This window comes from Eleutherodactylus coqui, chromosome 6 (assembly GCF_035609145.1).
Source record: "Eleutherodactylus coqui strain aEleCoq1 chromosome 6, aEleCoq1.hap1, whole genome shotgun sequence".
NCBI lineage: Eukaryota > Metazoa > Chordata > Amphibia > Anura > Eleutherodactylidae > Eleutherodactylus > Eleutherodactylus coqui.
Window position 1 is genome coordinate 6,119,175 of NC_089842.1, and position 26,079 is coordinate 6,145,253.

Below are 26,079 nucleotides of genomic sequence, written 5' to 3' on the forward strand. Positions count from 1 at the left end.
CTGTGCCGTGGCCTCTCCGCCATGTAGCGTGACTGTGCCGTGGCCTCTCCGCCATGTAGTGTGACTGCGCCGTGGCTTCTCCATGTAGTGTGACTGCGCCGTGGCTTCTCCATGTAGTGTGACTGCGCCGTGGCTTCTCTGCCATGTAGCGTGACTGCGCCGTGGCCTCTCCGCCATGTAGTGTGACTGCGCCGTGGCTTCTCCGCCATGTAGTGTGACTGCGCCGTGGCTTCTCCATGTAGCGTGACTGCGCCGTGGCTTCTCCATGTAGCGTGACTGCGCCGTGGCTTCTCCATGTAGTGTGACTGCGCCGTGGCTTCTCCATGTAGTGTGACTGCGCCGTGGCTTCTCCATGTAGTGTGACTGCGCCGTGGCTTCTCCGTCATGTAGTGTGACTGCGCCGTGGCTTCTCCGCCATGTAGTGTGACTGCGCCGTGGCTTCTCCGCCATGTAATGTGACTGCGCCGTGGCTTCTCCATGTAGTGTGACTGCGCCGTGGCTTCTCCATGTAGTGTGACTGCGCCGTGGCCTCTCCGCCATGTAATGTGACTGCGCCGTGGCCTCTCCGCCATGTAGCGTGACTGCGCTGAAGTCCCAGCATGTAGATTCGCAGCTTTCGCCCCGCTGTGGAGCCGCCATTATGGATTCTCTGTGTGACGGTAATTTTGCGCTGTGGTGAGTCGCAGTGATTGCGCCATGCGTGATAACACCCTCCGCGGGTAAAGCCTGCGTGCGGATACACGGCTCAGCGGCGGGCGGCTCCTGCGGTTACAGAGGTGGAATCCGTGTGGTAAGATGCGTGTCGGATACGCCGTGTGAACGCACGCTTAGAGCGCCGGAAGAACCGCAGCGGGAAATTGTAAAAAAATGTCACAAATCACCCCGGAGGGCGGAACCGGAGGTGAAAAACGTCCTCAGCGACACCTCATGATGGCGGGTCAGCGGGCGGTACATGTATGTGTCATGTGTCCCCGTGGTCGGGCGGTCATGTATGTGTTATGTATGTCCCCGGCTGGTATGTACAGTACATGTATGTGTCATGTGTCCCCGTGCTCGGGGCGGTCATGTATGTGTTATGTATGTCCCCGGCTGGTATGTACAGTACATGTATGTGTCATGTGTCCCCGTGCTCGGGGCGGTCATGTATGTGTCATGTGTCCCTGTGCTCGGGGCGGTCATGTATGTGTCATGTGTCCCCGTGCTCGGGGCGGTCATGTATGTGTCATGTGTCCCCGTGCTCGGGCGGTCATGTATGTGTCATGTGTCCCCGTGCTCGGGGCGGTCATGTATGTGTCATGTGTCCCCGTGCTCGGGCGGTCATGTATGTGTTATGTATGCCCCTGGTCAGTATGTACAGTACATGTATGTGTCATGTGTCCCCCTGGTCGGTATGTACAGTACATGTATGTGTCATGTGTCCCCGTGCTCGGGGCGGTCATGTATGTGTCATGTGTCCCCGTGCTTGGGCGGTCATGTATGTGTTATGTATGCCCCTGGTCAGTATGTACAGTACATGTATGTGTCATGTGTCCCCCTGGTCGGTATGTACACAGGGCGGTCATGTATGTGTCATGTGTCCCCGTGCTCGGGGTGGTACATGTATGTGTTATGTATGTCCCCGGCTGGTATGTACAGTACATGTATGTGTCATGTGTCCCCCTGGTCGGTATGTACAGTACATGTATGTGTCATGTGTCCCCGGCTGGTATGTACAGTACATGTGTGTCATGTGTCCCCGGCCGGTCCATGTGTCCCCGTGCTCGGGGCGGTCATGTATGTGTCATGTGTCCCCCTGGTCGGTATGTACACGGGGCGGTCATGTATGTGTCATGTGTCCCCGTGCTCGGGGTGGTCATGTATGTGTCATGTGTCCCCCTGGTCGGTATGTACACGGGGCGGTCATGTATGTGTCATGTGTCCCCGGCCGGCATGTACAGTACATGTATGTGTCATGTGTCCCCCTGGTCGGTATGTACACGGGGCGGTCATGTATGTCCCCGGCTGGTATGTACAGTACATGTGTGTCATGTGTCCCCGGCTGGTATGTACAGTACATGTATGTGTCATGTGTCCCCGTGCTCGGGGCGGTCGTGCAGCCGTGTCTCCCCGGCCTCCCCTCCTCGCTCTCCGGGTTTCCCGCCCTCTGACGTCGGCCACATTCCAGGAGACACAAGTAGGACGGCCGCGGCTGCTGGAGGACACTTACCGCCCGGCGCAGCACCGCGGACACCTACCGCCTCCTCCGCTCCCGGACACCCACCGCCTCACTCTGCAGGATGACGCCGGGCTTGGGCTCCCGCAGCCGGCAGCAGCAGCAGCAGCACCCCGGCGCGGTGGTGATCTCCAGCCTGCTGGACTTCATGCTGCACCGGACCAAGGTGAGAGCCGGGTGGGGGCACCGAGCGGCACCTACCTGCAGGGGGCGCTGCCATGTTTGGGGGCCCCCCTCCCGGCCATGTTTTGGAGTCCCCCTTCCTACCCCCCCCCCCCCCCCCATGCCGTTTTCCGATCTGCAGGCTAAAAGGGGTCAAACACGCCGCAGACACTTGGCGGTACTCCGCGGCGGATGCTTCTGGGGGTTTGCGGTCCCGTTACGCCGCGCTCCACGTACGTCTCAGGTGTGTGAGAAACGCAGAACAAAAACCGCAATCAAGCGCCGCGTCTTCTGCTTGTTTTTTTTTAAAAACAACCGTCTTTGGTGCGAACCGACCGCGAGGACGACCCGGGCGCCATTACCGACAGTCACCACGCATGCCAATGAGAAACCTCCGGCCTTACGTTCCGTCCGCGCAGCGTCTACGTATGTTGTGATTAGGGGGGTCAACCACGAGACTTGTGAGCGTCTCCAGCGGGTGACGAGCGGCGAGAGCGCTGCAAGCACGGTCAGAGAGCGCACAGCGGTCAGAGAGCGCACAGCGGTCAGAGAGCGCACAGCGGTCAGAGAGCGCACAGCGGTCAGAGAGCGCGGCGTTGGGGACGCTCGCCTGAGAGGCCCGTTGGAATGAATAGAGACGCTTTACAGCGTTTAGCGCAGCGTTTGAAATGCTGCAAAATCCCGGCAGTGTGTGAGCGCCGGAAAACCGCGTGCGCAAAACTGACTAACGTGACCCTTCATGCGGATTATAAAACGTGGCGGGGTATTTTGTGTACGTCTTTCGTGGCTGTGAAAGTACAACCGCCAGCGTGGACGGCGCCGGAGTGCGAATGACCAACTGTTCCCTGGCCCAGGGAAAGCGAGAGGGCGCTGCGGCAGCTCGCTGCTTCCCCCGTCTCTCCAGTGTGTGTCCCTGGCTGATGCCGCCGGGCGCAGCACCACTCAGTGGCAGGGAGCGAGTACCTGCCTCCGTCCCACCCGGGGATCGGCTCGCCGGCCGTCAGGAGGACGACCTGTCAGTACATCTCATCTCCAGTAACTTCTAGTCCGTCTGATTTCATGGGTTGCTCCCCATTTTGGTGTCACGCTCTCGCAGGTAAGGGTGCGGTCTCATCTGCGGTCTCGCCTGCCGCCTCGGTCCACTTCCATTATTCGGCTCCGTCATCTGACTGAAGCTCCGGCACTGCTGGCCCCGATCGGCCCCCACGGACGGTGACCGCGGTCCGCACGTCTTCTGGCATTCTCACTGCTGCTTTCCCAGGCGAAATGGCGCCTTCGGATTTTGTTGTGTCGGCGGCCGTGAGCGGAGCGTCTGCTGTGGAGGTGACCCGGAAGACTGGCACTGCAGCACCACGACGGCCGGGCACCACTAGACCTCAAGGGGTCTGTGGTCACCGCCGGGTCCGGTACTTGATAGATCCGGCAATGGTTTGTGTTCGCCTCAGCACTATGGGGGGCGTCTTCCTCTACACTATGGGGAGTGGGGGGCGTCTTCCTCTACACTATGGGGGAAGGAGGGGGTGGGGGGAGCGGCGTCCGCCTCTACACTATGGGGGAAGGAGGGGGTGGGGGGAGCGGCGTCCGCCTCTACACTCCTGATGGCGTAGCAGCGGGTCAGGTCTTAAATAGTGGATCAGTGGTGATCCTGGAAGATCAGTTCTGCTAGTTTGTGCGGAGCAGGAAGAAAACAGCGCCATATACATTGCAGTGGCCCAAACTGGTAATACAGGTACTGTTCCCATGGAATGCAATGCAATACCAACCTGGGCCACTGCAGTGTGTGTGGAGCTGTCTGCTTCTGGCTCTGTACACACTGACAGCCGCTGGGAGAACAGCTGATTGGCCACGGTCTCAAGTGACAAACATCAACTATTGCTGAACTATCCGCAGGACGGAGCGGTGCGGGGCGGCCGCAGGACGGAGTGGTGCGGGGCGGCCATTCATACTGGACGGACGCTTGTTCATCCTGTTGTAGACCAGCGGATTTATGGTTTGCACAGGTGAATGGCGCCCCCCACTGCTCGTGCCGCCTGTTTATACAGCAGATACATTGTGGAGACTCGCTCAGTCTGTCACATTCGCTGTATTGAGAGCGACGGTACGAGCGCTGCGTAAACCGAACGGTAAGTGAGGCCAACCCAGATCTTTATGCCGACACAAAACGAGTGATTATCGCCGACTTCTGCTCGTTTGAGTGATTATCATTCTGTCTGACAGCAGCGCCATTGTTGGCTCCCCTCTCCGCTGTAACGAGGAGCGGCGCTGCAGCGATCACCAGCCGTTGTACCGTGTGCGTTCCATCTGACTGCGGTGCGGTTGGATCTCACGTGGGAGTGTAACCTTTACGCCGGCGGTTTCCCGCTTCCACCAATCACACGGGCGGGATGTTTAGTTATTGTTTAGTTTTGTTTGTCGCACTTTTTTTCTTTTCTGTGATAGATGGGATAGATCCCGCCCCGTGTGATGTGCCCGTCCTGTGGCGCCTCGTGTGATGTGCCCGTCCTGTGGCGCCTCGTGTGATGTGCCCGCCCCGTGTGATGTGCCCGTCCTGTGGCGCCTCGTGTGATGTGCCCGTCCTGTGGCGCCTCGTGTGATGTGCCCGTCCTGTGGCGCCTCGTGTGATGTGCCCGTCCTGTGGCGCCTCGTGTGATGTGCCCGTCCTGTGGCGCCTCGTGTGATGTGCCCTTCCTGTGGCGCCTCGTGTGATGTGCCCGTCCTGTGGCGCCTCGTGTGATGTGCCCGTCCTGTGGCGCCCCGTGTGATGTGCCCGCCCCGTGTGATGTGCCCGTCCTGTGGCGCCTCGTGTGATGTGCCCGTCCGTGGCGCCCCGTGTGATGTGCCCGTCCGTGGCGCCCCGTGTGATGTGCCCGCCCGTGGCGCCCCGTGTGATGTGCCCGCCCCGTGGCGCCCCGTGTGATGTGCCCGCCCCGTGGCGCCCCGTGTGATGTGCCCGTCCTGTGGCGCCTCGTGTGATGTGCCCGTCCTGTGGCGCCTCGTGTGATGTGCCCGTCCTGCGGCACCCTGTGTGATGTGCCCGCCCCGTGTGATGTGCCCGCCCCGTGGCGCCCCGTGTGATGTGCCCGTCCTGCGGCACCCTGTGTGATGTGCCCGCCCCGTGTGATGTGCCCGCCCCGTGGCGCCCCGTGTGATGTGCCCGTCCTGCGGCGCCGGCCGCTAGTTATACGATTGTAACAACTTGTACATTTACTGAAGCAGGAGCTTAAAAAAATCTATCGGATCCTCCCGGCGCGTGCGATCCTCGTGGGACGGTCGGCGGGCACAGCGTGATTATGGCTACCTGTCCACGGGCGCCTCTCTATAGCGTTGCTGTGGAAAGCGCAGCCGCGGCGTCCGCGAACGGAGAACCATAGTGAGCCTGACAGCGGATCCCGCGGTGGAACATCACTGGCGATATACCACAGCGGCCGTGGGCAAGGTGCCAGATGCTCTAGTGGGTCGCCCCTCTCCCACGGGCAATGACTTGTGTGCGCTCCGTCGCCCCTCTCCCCCAAACCCCCCACCCCCCTTCATGCGCTCCAAAGACCCCCTCCCCCGCGGGCGGTGACATACGTACGCTCCGACCCCCTCCCCCGCGGGCGGTGACATACGTACGCTCCGCCCCCCCCCCCCGCGGGCGGTGACGTGGTCTCCGGCATCATGGAGGTGTTGGCACAGTTATTCAGGACTTCTTATCACCTCCTTGTCCTTCTGGGTGACTGAACTGCCTGCCTTCAGTTACTGCCAAGTATATTGCAGCTCCGCTGGCAGCGCCAGGAAGGATTAACCCTTACAGTTCTGTGAAGCCTCCTGTAGACTCGGCTGTCGCTGTAGTCGGCCCAATTCATGGAGTTTTGTGACACGGTTTTTGGGCTCTGATCGCACTCGCCGTACGTCTTCTGTCATAGCAGGAAATCCAACAGACCGTCCGGTGGTCGCTGTCGGCCCTGCGGCCCTCGCTGTCGTCCGTCCGGCCCTCGCTGTTGGCCCTCGCTGTCGGCCGTCCGGTGGTCGCTGTCGGCCCTGCGGCCCTCGCTGTCGGCCGTCCGGTGGTCGCTGTCGGCCCTGGCTGTCCGGTGGTCGCTGTCGGCCCTACGGCCCTCGCAGTCGGCCGTCCGGTGGTCGCTGTCGGCCCTGCGGCCCTCGCTGTTGGCCAGCCAGTGGTTGCGGTCGGCCCTGCGGTCTTAAAAGCTTCCATTTCCGTCGCTCCTGGCTGATGTGAATAGAATCATTGCAGGATTTCGTCAGCCCCACTGATATGAATGGAGCGCTAATTGCCCGACCGGCGCTCCCTTCATGCTGACGTGACTGCGGAGAGAAGCGGGGGATGCGGGAGATCAGCGGCGAGACCTCAGCGATCAGTAAGTTATTCCCTGCCCGGTGATTGGAGGATAGCTGGCGGTGTTGGAGCGCCCCCTCATGTCACCGCACACATTGGGGCTTATTGTAACCACACGGGCGACGCTCTCATGCGACGCACACAAAACCCGCGCGAATACAAAGTCCATTCTTTTGAGTGTGTTCGTCCACCGGAGCGACGCTTCACGCTCTTTGGCCGTCTCCTCGGAACGCTTCGCCCGTTGTTTTCAGTGGGACCATTAAAGGCGTCGCACACAATGATGCTTTTATATATTATAATCCCCAAACTCTTCGCACGCTGGCGGCGCGGAGCGGTGCGGTACGGTGCGGTGCGGCGCGGTGCGGTACGGTGCGGCGCTCGTCTGTGTAGCCTCATCTGTTGCTTCAGCCAGTGCATCCATGAACAGCAGCCGTGATGCCGGCGTGTTCCCACACGTGTAGTACAGTCCGTCCAGTATCGTGTCCTCGGACGGGTTGTGGCGGGCGCATTGAGCAGCGTGTCCTCGGACGGGGTTGTGATGGGCGCGGCGTTATGGAATCGGCCGTCTCCGGTCTCATCCAGCAGTCAATCTCTTCTAAACAAATAGTAACCGGCTCTATGACGGCCTGTCCCGGGGCTCCGGGCCGCGGAGGATCTCACTGCAAGGGGTTAAACGGCCAGAAGATCATAAATCCTTCAGTTGCCGCTCCTCCCGTACTGCGCTTTGTTCAAGGAGTTCCTGGAACTTACAAAGTCCACGTACATTTCTTGGGAACATGCCTGGAATTCTTCTCCCCGGAACCTCTAGCTGCAGCACGTTGCATCGGTGGGCATCTGTGTGAGGGGCGCTGGCAGCCCTGGCGGGTGGCTGTGTGAGGGGCGCTGGCGGCGACCCCGCTGACCTGTCATATCTTCTGTACGGACGTGCCGCCGGCGCAGTACAGATTTCCCCACGCTGACCCTAGCCGATGACGCGGATCCTGCAATACTTCTGCGGTGCTCATTGCGGCGGGACGGACGGCTTCCAGTGAGCTCGGTGGACGCCGTCCTGCGTATCCCGCTCTACAGTATGCGGCGACATTACCCAGCACGTTGTGTCCGCAAATAACATCCGCTTGTGTGCGAGGAGAGGGGGATCCCCACACATATATGGGCGAACTGAGCAGCGGATCATCCCCCCCGCGCGCCGGTGACAAGTGCGGGATCCACAATTAGATTTGCCCCGTGTGCGTGAGGCCCAAATCTACTGAAGCCTTCAGGGCAATCACAGATTAACTATTTGGCTCCTGGGTTAGAAATCTGTTTCATGAATATTACTGTCAAACGTATCCAGATCTGAGTGAGACGTTGTGCCGGACGCCATCTTGGAGAACCTACGGTGAAGCGGGCTGCCCCAATACAGATAGAAGACAAGGTGCATACACGTGTCTATGTAATATCCGTCATCTGAGCCGCATATCCGTCTGTCCCATCAGAACCTCCTCACTGAGTGCCAGTAAACGGGATGAACTGGGGCTGCGTGAGGCGCCATGCTGGCCGCCCGGCCGGAGATGAGGTGGCCCCATTACAATCGATGGGGTCCGTCTGGTTCTACTTGATGGTTTGGTTTTCCTTCTCCAATAACAGAGCCGGACGATGGCAGCCATAGCAGTAGTGTGAACTTCCTCCAATGTGGTCTGTGAAGGTGCGACTATACATGTGAAAGCCCCGAGGATTCATGTAAACAGCTTCAGGGGGCGAAGGGGATCCGCGCCGCGACTGGCGCATTCTCTGTGTAACTCGCAGCGCACAACTCTCATGTGACTCTAGCGCTGGTGGGATGCCGGCCTTCGGTGCCCGCTGCTGTGTTCTGGCCGCATTATTCCACAGACCGCATGCGGGCCGATTATGAGCCTATGAGGACTTCTACATTGACGCTCATTGGTTCGCATGAAAGACAACCAACTCGTGGCAGGTCCTCGTGGCAGGTCCTCGTTCTCATCCTTTTCACACACGAGAAGTGGGTCATGTCCTTGTAAATCGGACGCGGACTAGTGTCGGCGTGCTGCCTGATGCCAGTTGCGCCCGGGTTTCTGGCACATTAGCCTTGAGTGATTTGGAGAAATGCTAGCAAAGTCAGCCAGATGCACCCACCGCTCACCTGTAGGGGGCGTTCCAACTCTCCACCAACACATGATGTCATGGGAAGAGAAGATCAGGCATGTAGTCTTTCTAGCATCGAACGCCTCTCTCCCCCCTTGAAAGTGTATGCGTGCCCGGCTCAGCCGAGTCCGGAGGAGTAGCTGGCAGCCGCCAGCTAGTGACGGTATGTGGCCACCTTTACGGGCCTGCTGAAATTGAGCATGCGTGACCCTTGTTCTCCCCACATCTACAATTGAGGTAAATTTCCCCCCCCCCCCTACGCATCGGCTGGTTGTCCACCGTTCAGAAGGCCGTAGGTCATTGGACAATCTGGAAGGCGCCGCCACATCTCAGCTGGCACAGCTGTCTGACCCCTTATATACTGGGCGAGGGGTGACCCGTCTCTATAATATACCGGGCGAGGGGGGACCCGTCTCTTATCCAACTATCAGACTGAAGTCTCCATCACGGCCGCTTCTTTCCAGACAATGGCGGTTATCGGTGGGCTTGAAGGCTCGTTTGTTGTTATGTCACTCGATCATCTTAGTTCACTTCCTCCATTTCCATCGCCTCTCCGCAGATCATTGGCCGAATTCACTAAAGTATGGCTTTCGTCAAACAATGAAGGGCTCCTCTACACACAACGATGTGACCGCCGTAGAGGCCCGCCTGGCCGCCGCAGCGCTAATGGTTTCTGTGGGGTGAATGGAGGCGGTGCGCTGCGGGGATCCTTCCGGCCGCTCGCCTCCAGGCACTATGAACAGGCAGTCGTTAGTAAGTGATGCCGCCTGTTCACACGGCCGATCCAGCAGAAACTGAACCACCAACGAGAAGCCAACAAAGTACCGTTCTTCGATCCGTTGGGGCGGCGTTTACACTGAACGACACACCGGGGGGGACAAGGGCCCGACGTCTTCTGGTATCTTGGCTTTTCTTGGGATCAGTAAGTACTGCGGGATCTAGAACAATGCGGCCGTGAAGATGAGGTGTCAGTATCTGATGATCAGGTAAATAAGATGGGGATTCTTGTCGGAGGTTCGGGGACTGGAAGGGGATTGTTCTGCAGACAGTAAATCTCCGTTATCAGCAGCGGGCCTCCAATCAGAAGTTTCTGTAAACTCCTCAAGATTAGCCCGTACATGCAGGACATGCGGACCATCGTACACGCAGGACATGCGGACCATCGTACGTGCAGGACATGCGGACCATCGTACGCGCAGGACATGCGGACCATCGTACATGCGGACCATCGTACGCGCAGGACATGCGGACCATCGTACGCGCAGGACATGCGGACCATCGTACGCGCAGGACATGCGGTCCATCGTACATGCGGACCATCGTACGCGCAGGACATGCGGACCATCGTACGCGCAGGACATGCGGACCATCGTACGCGCAGGACATGCGGACCATCGTACATGCGGACCATCGTACACGCAGGACACTGCGGACCATCGTACGCGCAGGACATGCGGACCATCGTACGCGCAGGACATGCGGTCCATCGTACATGCGGACCATCGTACGCGCAGGACATGCGGACCATCGTACGCGCAGGACATGCGGACCATCGTACGTACAGGACACGGCAGACCATCGTACACGCAGGACATGCGGACCATCGTACGTACAGGACATGCGAGGGACGCGGTGAAGGCTACTCTGAATAATGAGTAATGTCCGCTGCAGAATGTTGTGTTAATGCTGCTTCTAAAAACCGCGACCAATCCCCGTCTTACTGCTGCAGTTGTTGCCACGGATCTGCATGCGAATTGAGCCCCACCAATAGAGAAATCCACGTGCGAAACTGGCGCATTTCTGCCCCATGAAGTGACCTGCTGATGCGGAAATGTGATTTTTGTGCATCAGGATTTTGCAGGCATTGATGGGGTTAAATCAACAACCGCAGAAGAAAGAAGCAAACGGTTGTGTGTTGTAGAGGCGCCGGTCACACAGAAGACTCTCCCTCGGGGACCCTTCACACATCGGTTGGCTCCATTGCCCCCCACCACCATCACGTCTGACAATAGGGCCATCCTTCAGCTGCCGGCTGTGCCATCTTTCCCTTCCGATCACCAATGGCGCGGCGATGGGCCGGAGTATACTGCTAGATGTAAGGAAGCTTCAGATCGCCTCAGTGTGTCGCTTGCTGGTTATAAATAAAGTTATTTTCACCGTCTGTTACCTCCGCTTCCCAGTTTGTGGTTCCCGCTGAGCCCTAAAGGGTTTATAACTCGCAGAAAAAGGAGCCCCAAATGCCCCACCGGGCACAGCAGGGCGGCCGATCGCCACATCGCCCGGTAGCATGCAGACCACCGGACACAGCAGGGCGGCCGATCGCCACATCGCCCGGCAGCATGCAGACCACCGGACACAGCAGGGCGGCCGATCGCCACATCGCCCGGGAGCATGCAGACCACCGGACACAGCAGGGCGGCCGATCGCCACATCGCCCGGCAGCATGCAGACCACCGGGCACAGCAGGGCGGCCGATCGCCACATCGCCCGGCAGCATGCAGACCACCGGACACAGCAGGGCGGCCGATCGCCACATCGCCCGGCAGCATGCAGACCACCGGACACAGCAGGGCGGCCGATCGCCACATCGCCCGGCAGCATGCAGACCACCGGATTACAATGGGGGGGGGGGGGGCTAAATGTTCAGTGCCGACTGATGTGCAGCCACTCAACTCAACCGAGATTGGGGGAGGGGTGACTGCAGACAACATGGTCCGCACATGTGAACTGATGCCATGGATAAGTGCGCCATACAATACAGGAGTACAACCCCTACTGGCAGAGCAGGGGATTGCCCCGTATCGATCACCTCTATGATTTTTTTATATATATATATATATATATATATATATATTTTTTTTTTTTTATCCCGCCCGTTCCGCTTCTCCGGCCCCTTCCAGCCCTCGGCTTCTCAGTGTCCCTCGGCCGTCTCGCACAGCTCTGCCCCCTTGTTTCTTCTTTGTGGTCCACATTCTAATTGCAGATCGCTGATCTGATGTCTGCGGCCCGAGGCCCTTTTACACGGCCCAATAATTGGCCACAAATGTCGCCCGGATGTTCGTTCGCCCGATCATTGGGGCGTGTAAAAGGAACAACGATCAACCAACAAATCAGCGAAGGCTTGTGGTGCAGCTGACTGTTGTAGTGCAGCCGACTGTTGTGGAGGCCAACAATCCCCCAATCAGCGAAGGCTTGTGGTGCAGCCGCCTGTTGTGGAGGCCAACAATCCCCCCATCAGCGACTCTCGCCCCCTGTGAATGCCGTGTGAACATCTGTTGGTTTGGTCCTTGAACTGATGAAGTATGTATTCTGTCTTGCAGCCCGCCAAGGTGGTCCAAGGTCTGGTTGGCTTAAGAAATCTTGGGAACACGGTAAGTTTTTCCCTTCTTATTCAGTTAGTCTCCATCGTCTTATTAACGGAGTAGAACGGCAGCTAAAGGGGTTTCTGGGCAAAAACTGTTGATGCCCTCTCCTGAGAATGGGTGATAATAGCTGGTGGGCTGGGGTTCGCCACCTTGGACCGCGGCCGATCTGTCCCGGCGTCTGCTTTCAGCGCCACCACACGGTATGGAGGGTAAGCACGCCGCTCCGACCGGTTTAGTTGTCAGCGCTGGTAATTGCCGATGCAGCTCCAGTTAGAATCGCTGAGCGCTACGCCTGCCGTCACCGGCTCTGGCCACCACACGGCCCGGACCCACCTTCTGTGACAGCGGGCACCGGAATAGCAGATTGTGGCTGGGGGCCTGAACGGCGGTCTCTAGCCCATCAACTGTTGATGCCTTATCCTGTGGGGGGGCAGCGGTCACAGAGTGCCACCACCGGACCGAAGCTGCAGGGTGGCTGAGTGGAAGGCCCGTTGGGTTAACGTCCACTACTTGCTGGAGGCGCTCTGACTTGTGTTCTTATTTCCTGCAGTGCTTCATGAACTCCATTCTTCAATGTCTGAGTAACACGAAGGATCTGAGGGACTACTGTCTGCATAACTCCTATAAGCGGGACCTGAACTCAAAGAGCTGCAGTACAGCAATCATGGAAGGTGGGTGATGATGGACATGAGCCAAAAAATGTCACCCTTAGAGAATTGCAGCCGTTTCCACATGCACTCATTTGCTGTTCCTGTTTATATCAATTTGTGCTGTGGAGTTATATTTATCAGACTAGAGGCCCATTTACACGCAAAGATCATCTTTCAAACAATTGGAAGCTTTAGCGATCGTTTTGCATAAAGTGTTAATGGCCACAGATGAGCCTTCATGAGCTGTTTGCAGAGCCCAGCGTGTGCGCACAGCGGCATTGTTCTCATCCTGGATGCCGGCAGAATACAATGTTAACTGCCGGCTTCTCGCAGCGATAACAGCCTGCGGTCTACTGACAGAGGAAGCAAACTGCTTTATCTCTGGTAGCTGAACAATGGATTTTAAGTTCACCCTAAAATCATCATTCAAACGAAAAGTGCCCGACGCCGGCGTTTACATGTAACCGTTATTGCTCAACTTCAGTCGTTTGAACGCATTTTGAGCAATGATCATTGCGTGTAAATGGGCCTTATAAAAGGAAATTCAGATAATAGAACTACATTGCGGTTGCTGCAGTTTCCTACAACATAGAGGTACCCGTCAGACACGGCGACGAGCGCCCGAAGAGTCCAAGCATACGGACGACAACTGTTCGCTGCTTTAGCGGAGATAGTTGGCTGAGTTCGTTCACCGGGGAATCAAATGCGAACGATTGTCCCTTCACCCCAGGAGAGGTTTGATCAACTAACAACTGCTGTCAGCTCGCCTTACAAAAGACTAGTGACCAAATTATCACTCTGTGCCCCGTTGGCGCCCGCGGGTACACCGGACAGTCATTGCCCGAATTCGCTGTTGTGAGAATTTGCGCGCTAATCGTCCTGTGTAAATGTACCCGCCTGAGGCACGGGATCTTCCAATAGTAAAGCAGAAAAAACTTGACATTACTCTGCTGGTAGTCAGAATAAAGAGTTTCTGGTCTATAGACAAAAGGAGCCCGAGTAGGCGGCCCTCACACGTGCGCGCAGAAAACGCTGCGTTCTAAATCGCGGTAAAACTGTAGCATTTCTCCACACATCTCCTAGCGTTTGACAGCGGGTTTTTTAACACTCCCCATCATTGTGATGAGGCGCATTAAATGTCAAAACGCACACAAATAGAACAAACCGCGCGCAAAAGTCACAGCCTTTCTGACGCCACGTTCCAGCGCGGGTCTGCGAGGCCCCATTGAAGTCAATGACAGCATTGCCGTAAAAAGCGTCCAGTATGAGAGCGGCCGTAGGCTACCTGCACATGGCGGAGCACGATAATGGGCTGTCACACTCTGCCTGATATCGTGAACGTGCGATGTACCCCGCTGTGAGGTGGTATTTCCCATCACTTTACTAAAGCAGTGATCCTCCGGCGCGGCATTCGGCTGCGTTGGAGGATCGTTAGATGTTTTCCATTGTTTTCAGTGGGACACCACGTCACCCTCACGTGCACACCGTGCAAGGTGTTTTTCCTGTCCCACTGAGGACAATGGGGGGTGCGTACCAAGGAGCAGTGATGTCTATGACTCCATTCAAAAGAATCGGGTTCAGATCTCAAAGCGCACAAATCTTGAGTGAATTTCTCAGCTGTATGGCCGCGGTATGAAAAGGGTTAAACAGCAGGGATCTGTGGTTTCTTCGGTCATCGCTGTTAGAGCAAGTACCAGGCTGTACTTAAGAGTTAAATGCAAGCGGAGCGGGACACCGCTGACGGCTCCGAAAACAGCAGCTGCTTCGTATGCTCAAAACAGCTGCTTTGTTCTCGGAGGTATCGCTGAGAGCTCCGTGCGGGATACCAGCTGAAAGAATGCTATCGGCTGGTATCCCGCGGAGGACTTGGTGCGGCGCTGATGAGGCTCATCGCTGACCTTTAGCTTGCTATAAATCAGTGATGAACGAACCGTGCGCAATGGCCGCGGGTTTAGACACAACGATTCATCTTTTGAGCGATGATCGTTGTCTAAACCGGCCTTTACCTTTCAGTAGTGAACTGTAAACTATTCCTTTGTGTTACAATTAGCAGCTCCCAATCCCTTCTACAGTAACTATATATCGGTCACGCTGCAGCCGCCGCACTTCAATGCCCACTATGAGAACCGCATGGAGGTCCGGGTCTGCTTCAGTAATCGCCTCCTGCTAAATGTTTCTGGATTAGGTACGCTGGCGCTTTGGTCTTCCTCATACAAGTAAGTGGAGTCTGTGCAGAGCGGCCATCTGGGCGCTGAAGATCCCTAATGTTTAAAGTCCTATTGACTAATATGGAATGTCGGGCGGCTGCATAGTTGGAGCGTTCACCATCGAGGGCCACATTGACACTGGCGTACTGTAAAGTGATGCTTGCATGGGGCTGACAGCCCGCCGCTGGTGTATGACGAGCGCCTGCCGTGTAGAACGTGTCACACATGCAGAATTCATGGCACAGAGATGTTATCTGTGAAGCAATATTTGTAGAAGTGATGACAGGAAGCCGTTGTGTACACTTGTGCCGGAGCACATGCCGGGGATTAACCCGCCGAGACGTTCTGGATGCTGCAGCGCCTCTTCTGTTGTATTAATGTGAGTCATGAACAGAAATAGCCGCAGAGACACCAACCTGCTAATAGCCGTATCTAAGCAAACTAATTGTGCCAACTGGTCTGAGTCAGCGGCACGCCTAGCAGCAGGACGTGGATACATATGGATACCTGTGTACATGGGAGTCTGTGGATGGGGCCGGGGTCTCACCTGCTTCTCTTCTCTCCTGCAGAGTTCGCTCGGCTGCTGCAGGCCATATGGACCAGCTCGGGCAATGAAGTCGTTAGTCCTTCTGAATTCAAAACGCAGATCCAGAGATACGCTCCACGCTTCATGGGATACAAGTAAGTGGTGGTTGGCCGTAACCTGCCAATTTATTAACAGGAATAACAGAAACGGTGTGAAGCTCTGAGAAAAGACGCTCCAGAACAGTCACAGAATGCAAGTATTAAACTAGACCCTAAACGCCACCCGAATGTGGATGGTGGACAACAGAATAGTTGGCGGTGCTGGTGCTTGTCAGGTGATCAGACACTCCTCTCTACTGGTGGTCTGTAGGGGGCATCCTGAGCCTGGTCACCTTGTGTGCCCCCATCCACTGGTCCCATCACCTCCTAACAGTCTGGTCAGACGCTCCTCTCTACTGGTGGTCTGTAGGGGGCGTCCTGAGCCCGGTCACCTTGTGTGCCCCCATCCACTGGTCCCAACACCCCCTAACAGTCTGGTCAGATGCTCCTCTACTGGTGGTCTGTAGGGGGCGTCCTGAGCCCCATCCCCTTGTGTGCCCCCACACATCCACTGGTCCCAACACCCCCTAACAGTTTGGTCAGACGATCCTCTCTACTGGTGGCCTGTAGGGGGCGTCCTGAGCCCAATCACCTTGTGTGGCCTCACACATCTACTGGTCCCAACACCTCCTAATAGTCTGGTCAGACGCTCCTCTCTACTGGTGGTCTGTAGGGGGCGCCCTGAGCCCGGTCACCTTGTGTGCCCCCATCCACTGGTCCCAACACCTCCTAACAGTCTGGTCAGACATTCCTCTCTACTGGTGGTCTGTAGGGGGCGTCCTGAGTCCGGTCACCTTGTGTGCCCCCATCCACTGGTCCCAACACCTCTTAACAGTCTGGTCAGACGCTCCACTCTACTGGTGGTCTGTAGGGGGCGTCCTGAGCCCGATCACCTTGTGTGCCCCCATCCACTGGTCCCAACACCTCTTAACAGTCTGGTCAGACGCTCCACTCTACTGGTGGTCTGTAGGGGGCGTCCTGAGTCCGGTCACCTTGTGTGCCCCCATCCACTGGTCCCAACACCTCCTAACAGTCTGGTCAGACGCTCCTCTCTACTGGTGGTCTGTAGGGGGCGTCCTGAGTCCGGTCATCTTGTGTGCCCCCATCCACTGGTCCCAGCACCTCCTAAGGGCTTCTACCCACTAGCTGCGTTTTTTGTTTTTTTATGGGACTTTCTAATGTCAAAATCGCATCGCATAAAATATTACAAGTTCGTGCTTTTGCGATTTTATTTTTATAATTTTTTTTTTATGCGATTTTTCACATTAGTAAGTGACCTTGTCTTCTCTGTGTCATAGAGGTGTCTATTGGTCAACAAGCTGTATACAAGTAGAAGAGACCCCGTTATCAGAGTCTGAGAGGGGCGCATTATTGGGATTTGAGAAGCTGGATGGTTGTATCGATGAATTACCGGAGGCATTTTCCAGCAGGATAATGCTCGGCTGCACACACAGGGGGTCACAGGAGCCCCCATAACATGGTCACACTGCTGTGGCTGCGCGGTCACCAGGTTTATCCCCAGTAGAACATGTATGGGACCATCTGGGACACCAATCTAGAGGTTCAGATTCAGCAAATGTGGAGCGATATGCCACAGAATACCACACAGAACTTGTATATCTCCATGCCCGCCCGTATCACATCTTGTATCCAAGCTAGAGGCGGTACAACAGGGTACTAGAGCCTCCATGCCGCCCGTATCACATCTTGTATCCAAGCTAGAGGCAGTACAACAGGGTACTAGAGCCTCCATGCCGCCCGTATCACATCTTGTATCCAAGCTAGATGCGGTACAACAGGGTACTAGAGCCTCCATGCCCCCCATATCACATCTTGTATCCAAGCTAGAGGCAGTACAACAGGGTACTAGAGCCTCCATGCCGCCCGTATCACATCTTGTATCCAAGCTAGAGGCGGTACAACAGGGTACTAGAGCCTCCATGCCGCCCGTATCACATCTTGTATCCAAGCTAGATGCGGTACAACAGGGTACTAGAGCCTCCATGCCCCCCATATCACATCTTGTATCCAAGCTAGAGGCGGTACAACAGGGTACTAGAGCCTCCATGCCCATCCGTACAACATCTTGTATCCAAGCTAGAGGCGGTACAACAGGATACTAGAGCCTCCCTTTGAGGGGTCTGTTCTTCACAATAAGTGATCCTTTTGCTCTGATAGTGTAATCACTTATATCAACGTTACAATCACAGAGAAGGTTACATCCATCCGACAACTTCTAGGGGAGGAGGTTACTGTGTGGGTATAATACATAATTACATACATACATACACACTCACTCACTCGCTGTCAGTAGCCTCCCTCCCCTAGAAGCGGTGTGTTTGTGTATATAGTATATATTACTCTTTCCTGACGATGAGTTTAGACAGTTGCATAACGTTTGTTTGGAATAATTAAGGCGTATTAGCATAATGATGGTGGTTTATGTAATGCTGCCTGAGATGCATTGGGGTGGGTGTGTATATAACGATATGTGACTCATCGCTCATCGCTGAGCAGACGGTAGTCACAATAAACATTTACTAACACACAGGATTGTGGCTGCCATCTCCCAACGTGAACCTTCTCTATTCTGATGCCGCAGCCCTGTTGATGCTAACGAGGGTCCGCCGCAGCCCTGTTGATGCTAACGAGGGTCCGCCGCAGCCCTGTTGATGCTAACGAGGGTCCGCCGCAGCTCTGTTGATGCTAACGAGGGTCCGCCGCAGCTCTGTTGATGCTAACGAGGGTCCGTCGCAGCTCTGTTGATGCTAACGAGGGTCCGCTGCAGCCCTGTTGATGCTAACGAGGGTCCGCCGCAGCCCTGTTGATGCTAACGAGGGTCCGCCGCAGCCCTGTTGATGCTAACGAGGGTCCGTCGCAGCCCTGTTGATGCTAACGAGGGTCCGTCGCAGCCCTGTTGATGCTAACGAGGGTCCGTCGCAGCCCTGTTGATGCTAACGAGGGTCCGTTGCTCTCCTGATGTCTCTGTTCAGTAAATGCTTGTATTCCCCAAAAAGTATCCTTATTAACCCTGTGTGGTCCTGTCAGTGCAATGGAGCGCTACAGGTATATTCTTGTGTTCCACATCAGGGGTTAAATACGAGCCGCTCGGAGACTCTCTGAACGGTCAGACAGCATCTGTATAATCACGACTGATTCCGTTTATTTGTTAACAAGAACAAGTATTTATAGTCCTAGACAAAAAAACCCCATTGAGAACGAGGCTGGATGGCGGAGGTCACCTGACCTGTACATATGTATAAAGCATTGGTTACTAAGCCTTACACTGCGGGGACGTCGGTCTCGGGGCAGAACCCCTCTGGGGTCAGACGCTGTTTGGTTAGTTGAGGCTTACATAATTAAATATCTGTTTAGGAGATCCGATCAGGAACTCGTTACCATCCGTTAAGCAGAGGATATCTCTAAAACAAAGTCCATATTTAATCAGCCGTCTTTATCGGAGGAGACGCCTGTGTGAGCGGACGTCATCCGCAGCTTTTCTTCAGGCCTCCTCAATGTCCTGCATGATCTGCTGGTGTGAGCACTGATTGGGGCTTCTCGTGGACCTCCAAGCTGATGTGTCAGGCGAGGTGAAGGATCGTCACAGGGAATCCGTCTCACAAGAACCGTACGCAGCTTACAGGACAAGGAATGTGGAGTCCAGGTAGTTCTTCTACCTACCTGGCTCTTCTTTCATTTGCAGTCACCCCTAGGAGTGTGCGCTTGGTCTGTGAGTGTGACTCGTCTTCAGGCATGGGCACCCTGACCGAGCGCACACTTCCAGGGGTGACCACTCGGGACCAGGGAGCCAATTAAGCTTAAATACACTCCACATTCCCCGTCCTGAGAGCGGCATAATGACAGGCTGACCTGGAGGACAACGCATTTCACACCAAGCAAGTTACGTCACATTCAGACCGGCCCATCAATTAGAGGCCGATCACTCACACCAATAGATCTCTAAACGATCAACTTGCCTAATGACAAAAGCCTGCCATCTGACCTCTTAGGATGTCCCGTATACAGACCGTCCCGAATGACCCCCCCCCCCCCCATCCCTGCTGCTTTAACCCTTCATGCCCCAGGACATTTATCTACATCATGGGGTGCAGGGATTGCACAGAGCTGTATCAGGGGGGGCTGCTATCCTGTTCCATTCACAGCCGATGCATGCTGTCATTGTCCGCTAACACCCACTATCAGCGTGAACCCTGATCGTGGCTATTAACCCTTTAAATGCTGCTGTCAATTCTAGTAGCGGCATTTAAATGCCCCAATCAGTATTTAGGGGATGGTGTCAAACACCCCACCATCCGCGATGATCTTACAAGGTGTTGTTCAGTTGCCATGGCCTGTGGAACGGCTTGACTAGCTGTCAGAACACAGAATCCTGCCATATTAGGGTATTGCAATAAATGCTTGCCCCTTTAATACAATACGATAGTCTTATGTACTCCAAAATGTACCAATAGAAACTACCGGATGTCCGACAAAGAGCCCCCACACCACTAAAGTTATGGCGGGACGAAATAAGTTTTTTCTTTTTTTTTTTCCAAAGATATATTTGGAAGTTGGGAAGCAAAAAACTAAAATGAAGGGCGGGGGTGACTGAGGGTGCTTAATGGGTTACATTACCTGTACTAGTCGGTACGCTACACTGCTGCGACGGTATATGAATATCTGACTATTTATCTTCTTTCACAGCCAACAAGATGCACAAGAGTTCTTGAGGTTTCTACTAGACGGGCTGCATAACGAGGTCAACAGGATAACGGTCCGGCCCCGACCCTGCACCCAGGACTTGGACCATTTGCCGTAAGTTGCATATAGATAGATGCTTTACAATAAAGACCCATTTAGACGGGATGACTGTCGGGCAATCGATTGACCGCCGTCCCTGCAAGTACCCGCTCATGACCATAGAGCCATATGAATAATCACGCATGTTTAACAGACAGCGTATCGTGACACAGGATTCTCTTTCTGGTGACTGGGCTTTGAATAGCCCGCCTCCAGCAAGTGAGTGCTATGGTTGGTGGAGCAAAGGCGCTCGTGATCCAATCAGAATCATTCACTGATGCCATTCACTGAATGGCTGTGAACGATCGAGCGCTGGCTCTGATTGTCTGAGCCAGTGGCGCTCATGATCCAATCACAGCACTCGCTTGCTGGAGGTGGGGTATTTAAAGAGAGTGCTGTGTCAATGCTGAGGACATGGCAGCCTACCGCAGCGCCAGAGACTGGGGCGTGGGACGCCGCCAGCTAGGTGAGTATTGCTGGTTTTTTTTTGTTTTGTTTTCATGTAGTGTAGCTAGGTCTTATTTTTGGAGGAGGGCTTATATTCGGGGAAACACAGCAGCTGACTTGAATAAGTGTGTATATATTGGGGGGGCTAGTTACATGAGGACTGAACCCCAACCCACAGCTTGAAGAGAACCTCCCACAACTGACCCCAGCTGCAGACCTTGACATCCGGCTCCTCCCTACGGTGTCTTTCGGGGCCAAATATTGCAGATCATATAGGCGGCCTCCATGCAGTTCTCTGTGACGGCGATTCCTGCCAAGTATTACACTGCTGCAGCAGAAGTATGAGCCGTATCTATGCGGACCGGGACCGCTTTTTAGGCTTTGTATTTTTCCACTGGTTTGTGGCCTGCCTTCCGCATCGCCGCTGCCAAGGTCACACCAGCGCAGAAGAAACTGTGTCGTCTACAAAGTGTAACCAGAAAGTCGGCTTTCACAAATACCTGGAGTCCTGCCAGGATAGTCCTAGTCCTGCTAAGATCAACCGCTGATTTACTCCTCATTATGTAAGTGTGATTACTAGCTGTTCTAATTGGTGATGGCAGCGCTCCGCTGGGTCAGGCTGCTGAGCAACTCGGCAAGAAGTCTCTGCTGCATCAGAGGCATTACCAGCCGTCTCACGGACAATCCCTGAGGCATTGGGTCACCGGGCAGCTCCCAAATACCCCCAAGCCCTCGGCTCCCCGGGGTCCTTCTCATAAAGCCTCCTGGCTTAGCTGCTACAGAAATGGCAACAAAGTGAAGCTTCAGGCCTTCTTGCATCACTGTTACAAGTCCATTAATCTTTGACAAAAATGATACAAAGCAGAGATCATGACAGATCCGAGATGGAAAGTGTGCGTGTGTGCGTGCGTGTGTGCGCGTGCGTGTGTGTGTGTGTGTGCATAGATAGAGGGATAGCTATATGAGCTACATCTCTCTTTACCCGTGTAGTCGGGGCGACACTTCATGGAGCAGCGCCCCCCCCCCCCCCCCTTCTGTTTTCTACGGCTTCTTTCAGATTGATCATTCGCATGTTCGTGTTCGCTATGACAGTATGACTCCGGCGCGCTCTTTGGCGTCCGGATCTCTTTCGCCGCTGACCACTCAAGCATTGTCTGTTTCTAATGACTCACATTACGTGGCTGAAGTCTGAGCGTCTGTAACTTTGCCCTCCAGTGAGGACGGTTTTGTTCATCATCATGGAGGGTCAGGGAATTCGTTGGAGTTTCCTCCTTCAGTACCAAAGATTGAAGATAATGGATCTCAGGAAGATTGATGCCTTCGGTGTCCAACGTTCTCAGCCGTAAGGTGTGATGGGGAAGATGACTGCGTTGACGATCCGGCATCTCGCTGCCATGCTTGTCTCTGGTTTTCCAGATCTTATCCGTTCTTCACATTGCGCTGCGACCGGGCGCCATTCATCGTTTCAGTTTTCGGGTTCTGATTCTCCATTGCAGTTGATTCACGATCCGAGGAAGATGAAGTCTTGAACTGCCTCGATTTCTTTCCCCCTGTTCGGTTACCGGCTGTTATCCTGATCTTAGTGTTCTTCTTATTCAAGTATCGGCCGCTTCTTCACTTTCTTTAGCTTTTGTTGTTCAAGATCTTCCTGAACTACATTCTGCGCCTGGGAATATTTTTGCTGCTAGAACTTTTCCACTTTTGGGGGCACCAGATGTAATCGACTGCGATGACCTCCAAAAGTTGTATGCGATGGCCCCCCAGAACATTGCACCAGCAGGGGGCAGTGTGGCACTCCAAATGTCCTTCAGTCAAGCACCTGGAAATGGTTCTGGCAGACACAGGGGTGTAACGATGGCGCCCCTTTTTTCTGGATGGCGGACAATGAAACAGTTGGAGGTGCTGGTGCTCGTCCGACGATCAGACGATCTCTACTGGTGGTCTATCGAGGGCGTCCTGAGCCTGGTCACCTTGTGTGCCCCCATCCACTGGTCCAAACACCACCTAACAGTCTGGTCAGACGCTCCTCTCTACTGGTGGTCTGTAGGGAGCGTCCTGAGCCCGGTCACCTTGTGTGCCCCCATCCACTGGTCCCAACACCTCCTAACAGTCTGGTCAGATGCTCCTCTCTACTGGTGGTCTGTAGGGGGCGTCCTGAGCCCGGTCACCTTGTGTGCCCCCATCCACTGGTCCCAACACCCCCTAACAGTCTGGTCAGACGCTCCTCTCTACTGGTGGTCTGTAGGGGGTGTCCTGAGCCCGGTCACCTTGTGTGCCCCCATCCACTGGTCCCAACACCCCCTAACAGTCTGGTCAGACGCTCCTCTCTACTGGTGGTCTGTAGGAGGCGTCCTGAGCCCGGTCACCTTGTGTGCCCCCATCCACTGGTCCCAACACCTCCTAGCAGTAGATTGTGTCTCGTGGAGATCGTTTGCTAACATAAAATATACTGCAAAGGGGAAACAAGTGTGAACTCGCCCTCTGGTGTAATTCACACGGAGCGGGTTTGTGTGACTGGAGTCTCTACAGGAGCGGCACAGAAAGCTGCTCTGTGTCTTTATGGTAAGAGAAGACCTTCAACATCCAACTGCCGCCTTTACATGTGAACAAGTAATCTGGATGAAGCCTGCTTATCGCAGGTCTATGGAGGTCCTAGTGTAGAGAAATATCAGGAGGCCGCCTGTCCTATAAAAACAAGTAGTTTTAAACTTTTCTTCAACAAAAGCTTTTTCCTTTAAAAAAAACTCTTGAAGTTCTGACACTGACCAGTAAAGGTAGCTTTATTTGGGCGACTATCTGAACACTTCTCATTGGTCATCTCATTATCATCATGGGCACTGAGAGGCGCTGCCTATATGTAGATACCACTTGTCACAGCCCACCTCCTCCCCTCCCTGCACAATCATCTCTGCACAGGTCACAGAGAATGCCTATAGTACTGTTCTAGAAATGTACAGGCTCTCTCTCTTCCATTGTGTGAAGTACGTCCCTAAATGCCGTTCCCACCAGGCCAGCCGGCCGCCCCCTCGCCATGTACAAACATTACATCGGTTAATAACAGATATGTGACTCCCGGGCTGTTAGCGTGTGACATGTAGGTGATGCGTCCCTTTTGAAATTCTTGATCTTTTGTGTGTGATATTTATACATATTTCTATATTTTATCCCAAAGTGATGCAGAGAAGGGCCGGCAGATGTGGAAGCGGTACCTGGAGCGGGAAGACAGCAGGATTGTGGGTAAGGGAATTACGGCAAATGTGGTCAAATCTGCAGATCAGAAAGTTTTGACTGTATGAATCGCTGTCGCCGCCGTTGTTCGTGCGAAAGGGATTTGTATCCGGCATTTCGGGTTTTAAATCTAATTCACGGTGTTAACGGTCCGTCTTGTTTCTTCCTCCTCCTGACAGTTGGGGCTCATTCACACAAGCGTTTGCAGTTCTCAGTCCATAAATATGCAGCGTTTTCACAGACTGAAACCCTGTATTCCTGCGTATCTACCGCGCCGTCCGTTGATCTCATGCATAAACACGGAGCGCATGGATCCTGCGTATTTATACATTCCGATTACCTTCAATGGGCCGTTTTGCTCCTTGTCCCTTTAACGCTGTATAACGAAGTACCGAAACAACGGTGCCAATACAATCTACAGCTCCCCATGCAGAAACACGCAGGCCAGCTTAACGGAGGGATAAAAAGGTGGTGGCTTTTGAAAAAAATCGTTGCGTTCTTTGGACCAAAATAGGCCGTGTCACTAAAGGGTTAAAGGGGTTGTCCCGCGGCACCAAGTGGGGGTATACACTTCTGTATGGCCATATTAATGCACTTTGTAATGTACATTGTGCATTAAATATGAGCCATACAGAAGTTATTCACTTACCCCTCCGGTGCTGGCGTCCACGTCTCCATGGCGCCAACCAAAGCTGCCTTCTCCCTGGATTAGATGCGCTTGCGCTGTCTGCCCTCTTCTGTCCCGCTCCGGCGTGCTCACGCCGCACAGGGCTTCTGCGCATGCGCAGAAGACCTGTGGGTGCGAGCACGCCGGAGCAGCCCCTTCAGCGCAAGCGCGTCTAATCCAGGGAGAAGGCAGCTTTGGTCGGCGCCATGGAGACGGGGACGCCAACACCGGAGGGGTAAGTGAATAACTTCTGTATGGCTCATATTTAATGCACAATGTACATTACAAAGTGCATTAATATGGCCATACAGAAGTGTATACCCCCACTTGCTGCCGCGGGACTACCCCTTTAATGTAGGGCGAGATGGGACATGATGTGTTTTTTTTTTTTTTTTTTCACACTCGTAAATACGCGGGTCTGACTACCCCCAATACAAATTATGGGGGATTCGGCACTCTGTTATGCACTTAATATGCAGCATATTCACCCCGTGGGCATGAGCCCAAGTTGGCAACATTGTAGCCAGTCCTGTTTTGCGCGGAGTAGATAGTATCCAGTGTAGACGAGGCGCTGTGAGCGGTGGCTGCTCAGGTATCCCTGATGGTGTTACATTGTATCCGTGTGCGGTCCGACCTTCTTCAGAGCGTTGCCCTAACTGGATACAATTACAATGATGCCGGACTGGCAATGTACAGGATTACCGCCTCTGACGGAAGAGCCTGCTGCACCGACGGCAGCTGGAGATGCCAAGGATGAGTTTTGAACCTTAATTGATAAAGTTACAGGAAGTTTTGCTGATGATTAAAGAGTAAGGCCCCCCCCCCCCCCCCCCCCCAGACGCTAAACGCTGTACAGCGCACCCATTCATTTCATTGGGGCTGCTCACACAAGGCTGAAAACGCAGCGTCTTCAATGGCGCACTTTGACAGCGTTGCATGTTCTATATTTGGATGTTTTCAGCCGTGTGTCGTCCATTGAAATGAATGGGCAGCAGTTTCAGCAGGACTTGGTGCCGCGTTTTGGCAGTGTTAACCGCACACCAATTTTCGGGGGCAGGGCTTGCAATATAAGCCCTAACCTGAAAATCCATCCAGTGTAGCTAGGACTAAAGGGGGAAAAAAAAGCAATACTCAGCTGCTGCCCGGGCACTGGCCGCTGATCTCTGCCGCTGCTCCGGGCCTACCCTGCACTGACATGTCTATTGCTGTAAGCGAGCTTTGAGAATCCCGCCTCCAGCA

The 26,079-nt window shown here is 54.6% G+C and overlaps 1 protein-coding gene across 3 annotated transcripts in view; it reads left to right on the forward strand.

Moving 5' to 3' along the window:
* USP2 (ubiquitin specific peptidase 2) overlaps window positions 1–26,079 on the forward strand; it is an 80,093-nt gene that overhangs the window by 43,081 nt on the left and 10,933 nt on the right. For 2 of the 3 annotated variants that reach the window (XM_066606093.1, XM_066606092.1), the window contains exons 3-7: window positions 12,173–12,223; window positions 12,768–12,888; window positions 15,644–15,755; window positions 20,403–20,513; window positions 24,118–24,182. In XM_066606093.1, the coding sequence (XP_066462190.1) occupies window positions 12,173–12,223; window positions 12,768–12,888; window positions 15,644–15,755; window positions 20,403–20,513; window positions 24,118–24,182 (460 nt within the window). Of the gene's footprint in view, window positions 1–2,163; window positions 2,379–12,172; window positions 12,224–12,767; window positions 12,889–15,643; window positions 15,756–20,402; window positions 20,514–24,117; window positions 24,183–26,079 lie in introns of those variants that run through there. The other variant, XM_066606095.1, reaches the window with a different exon arrangement.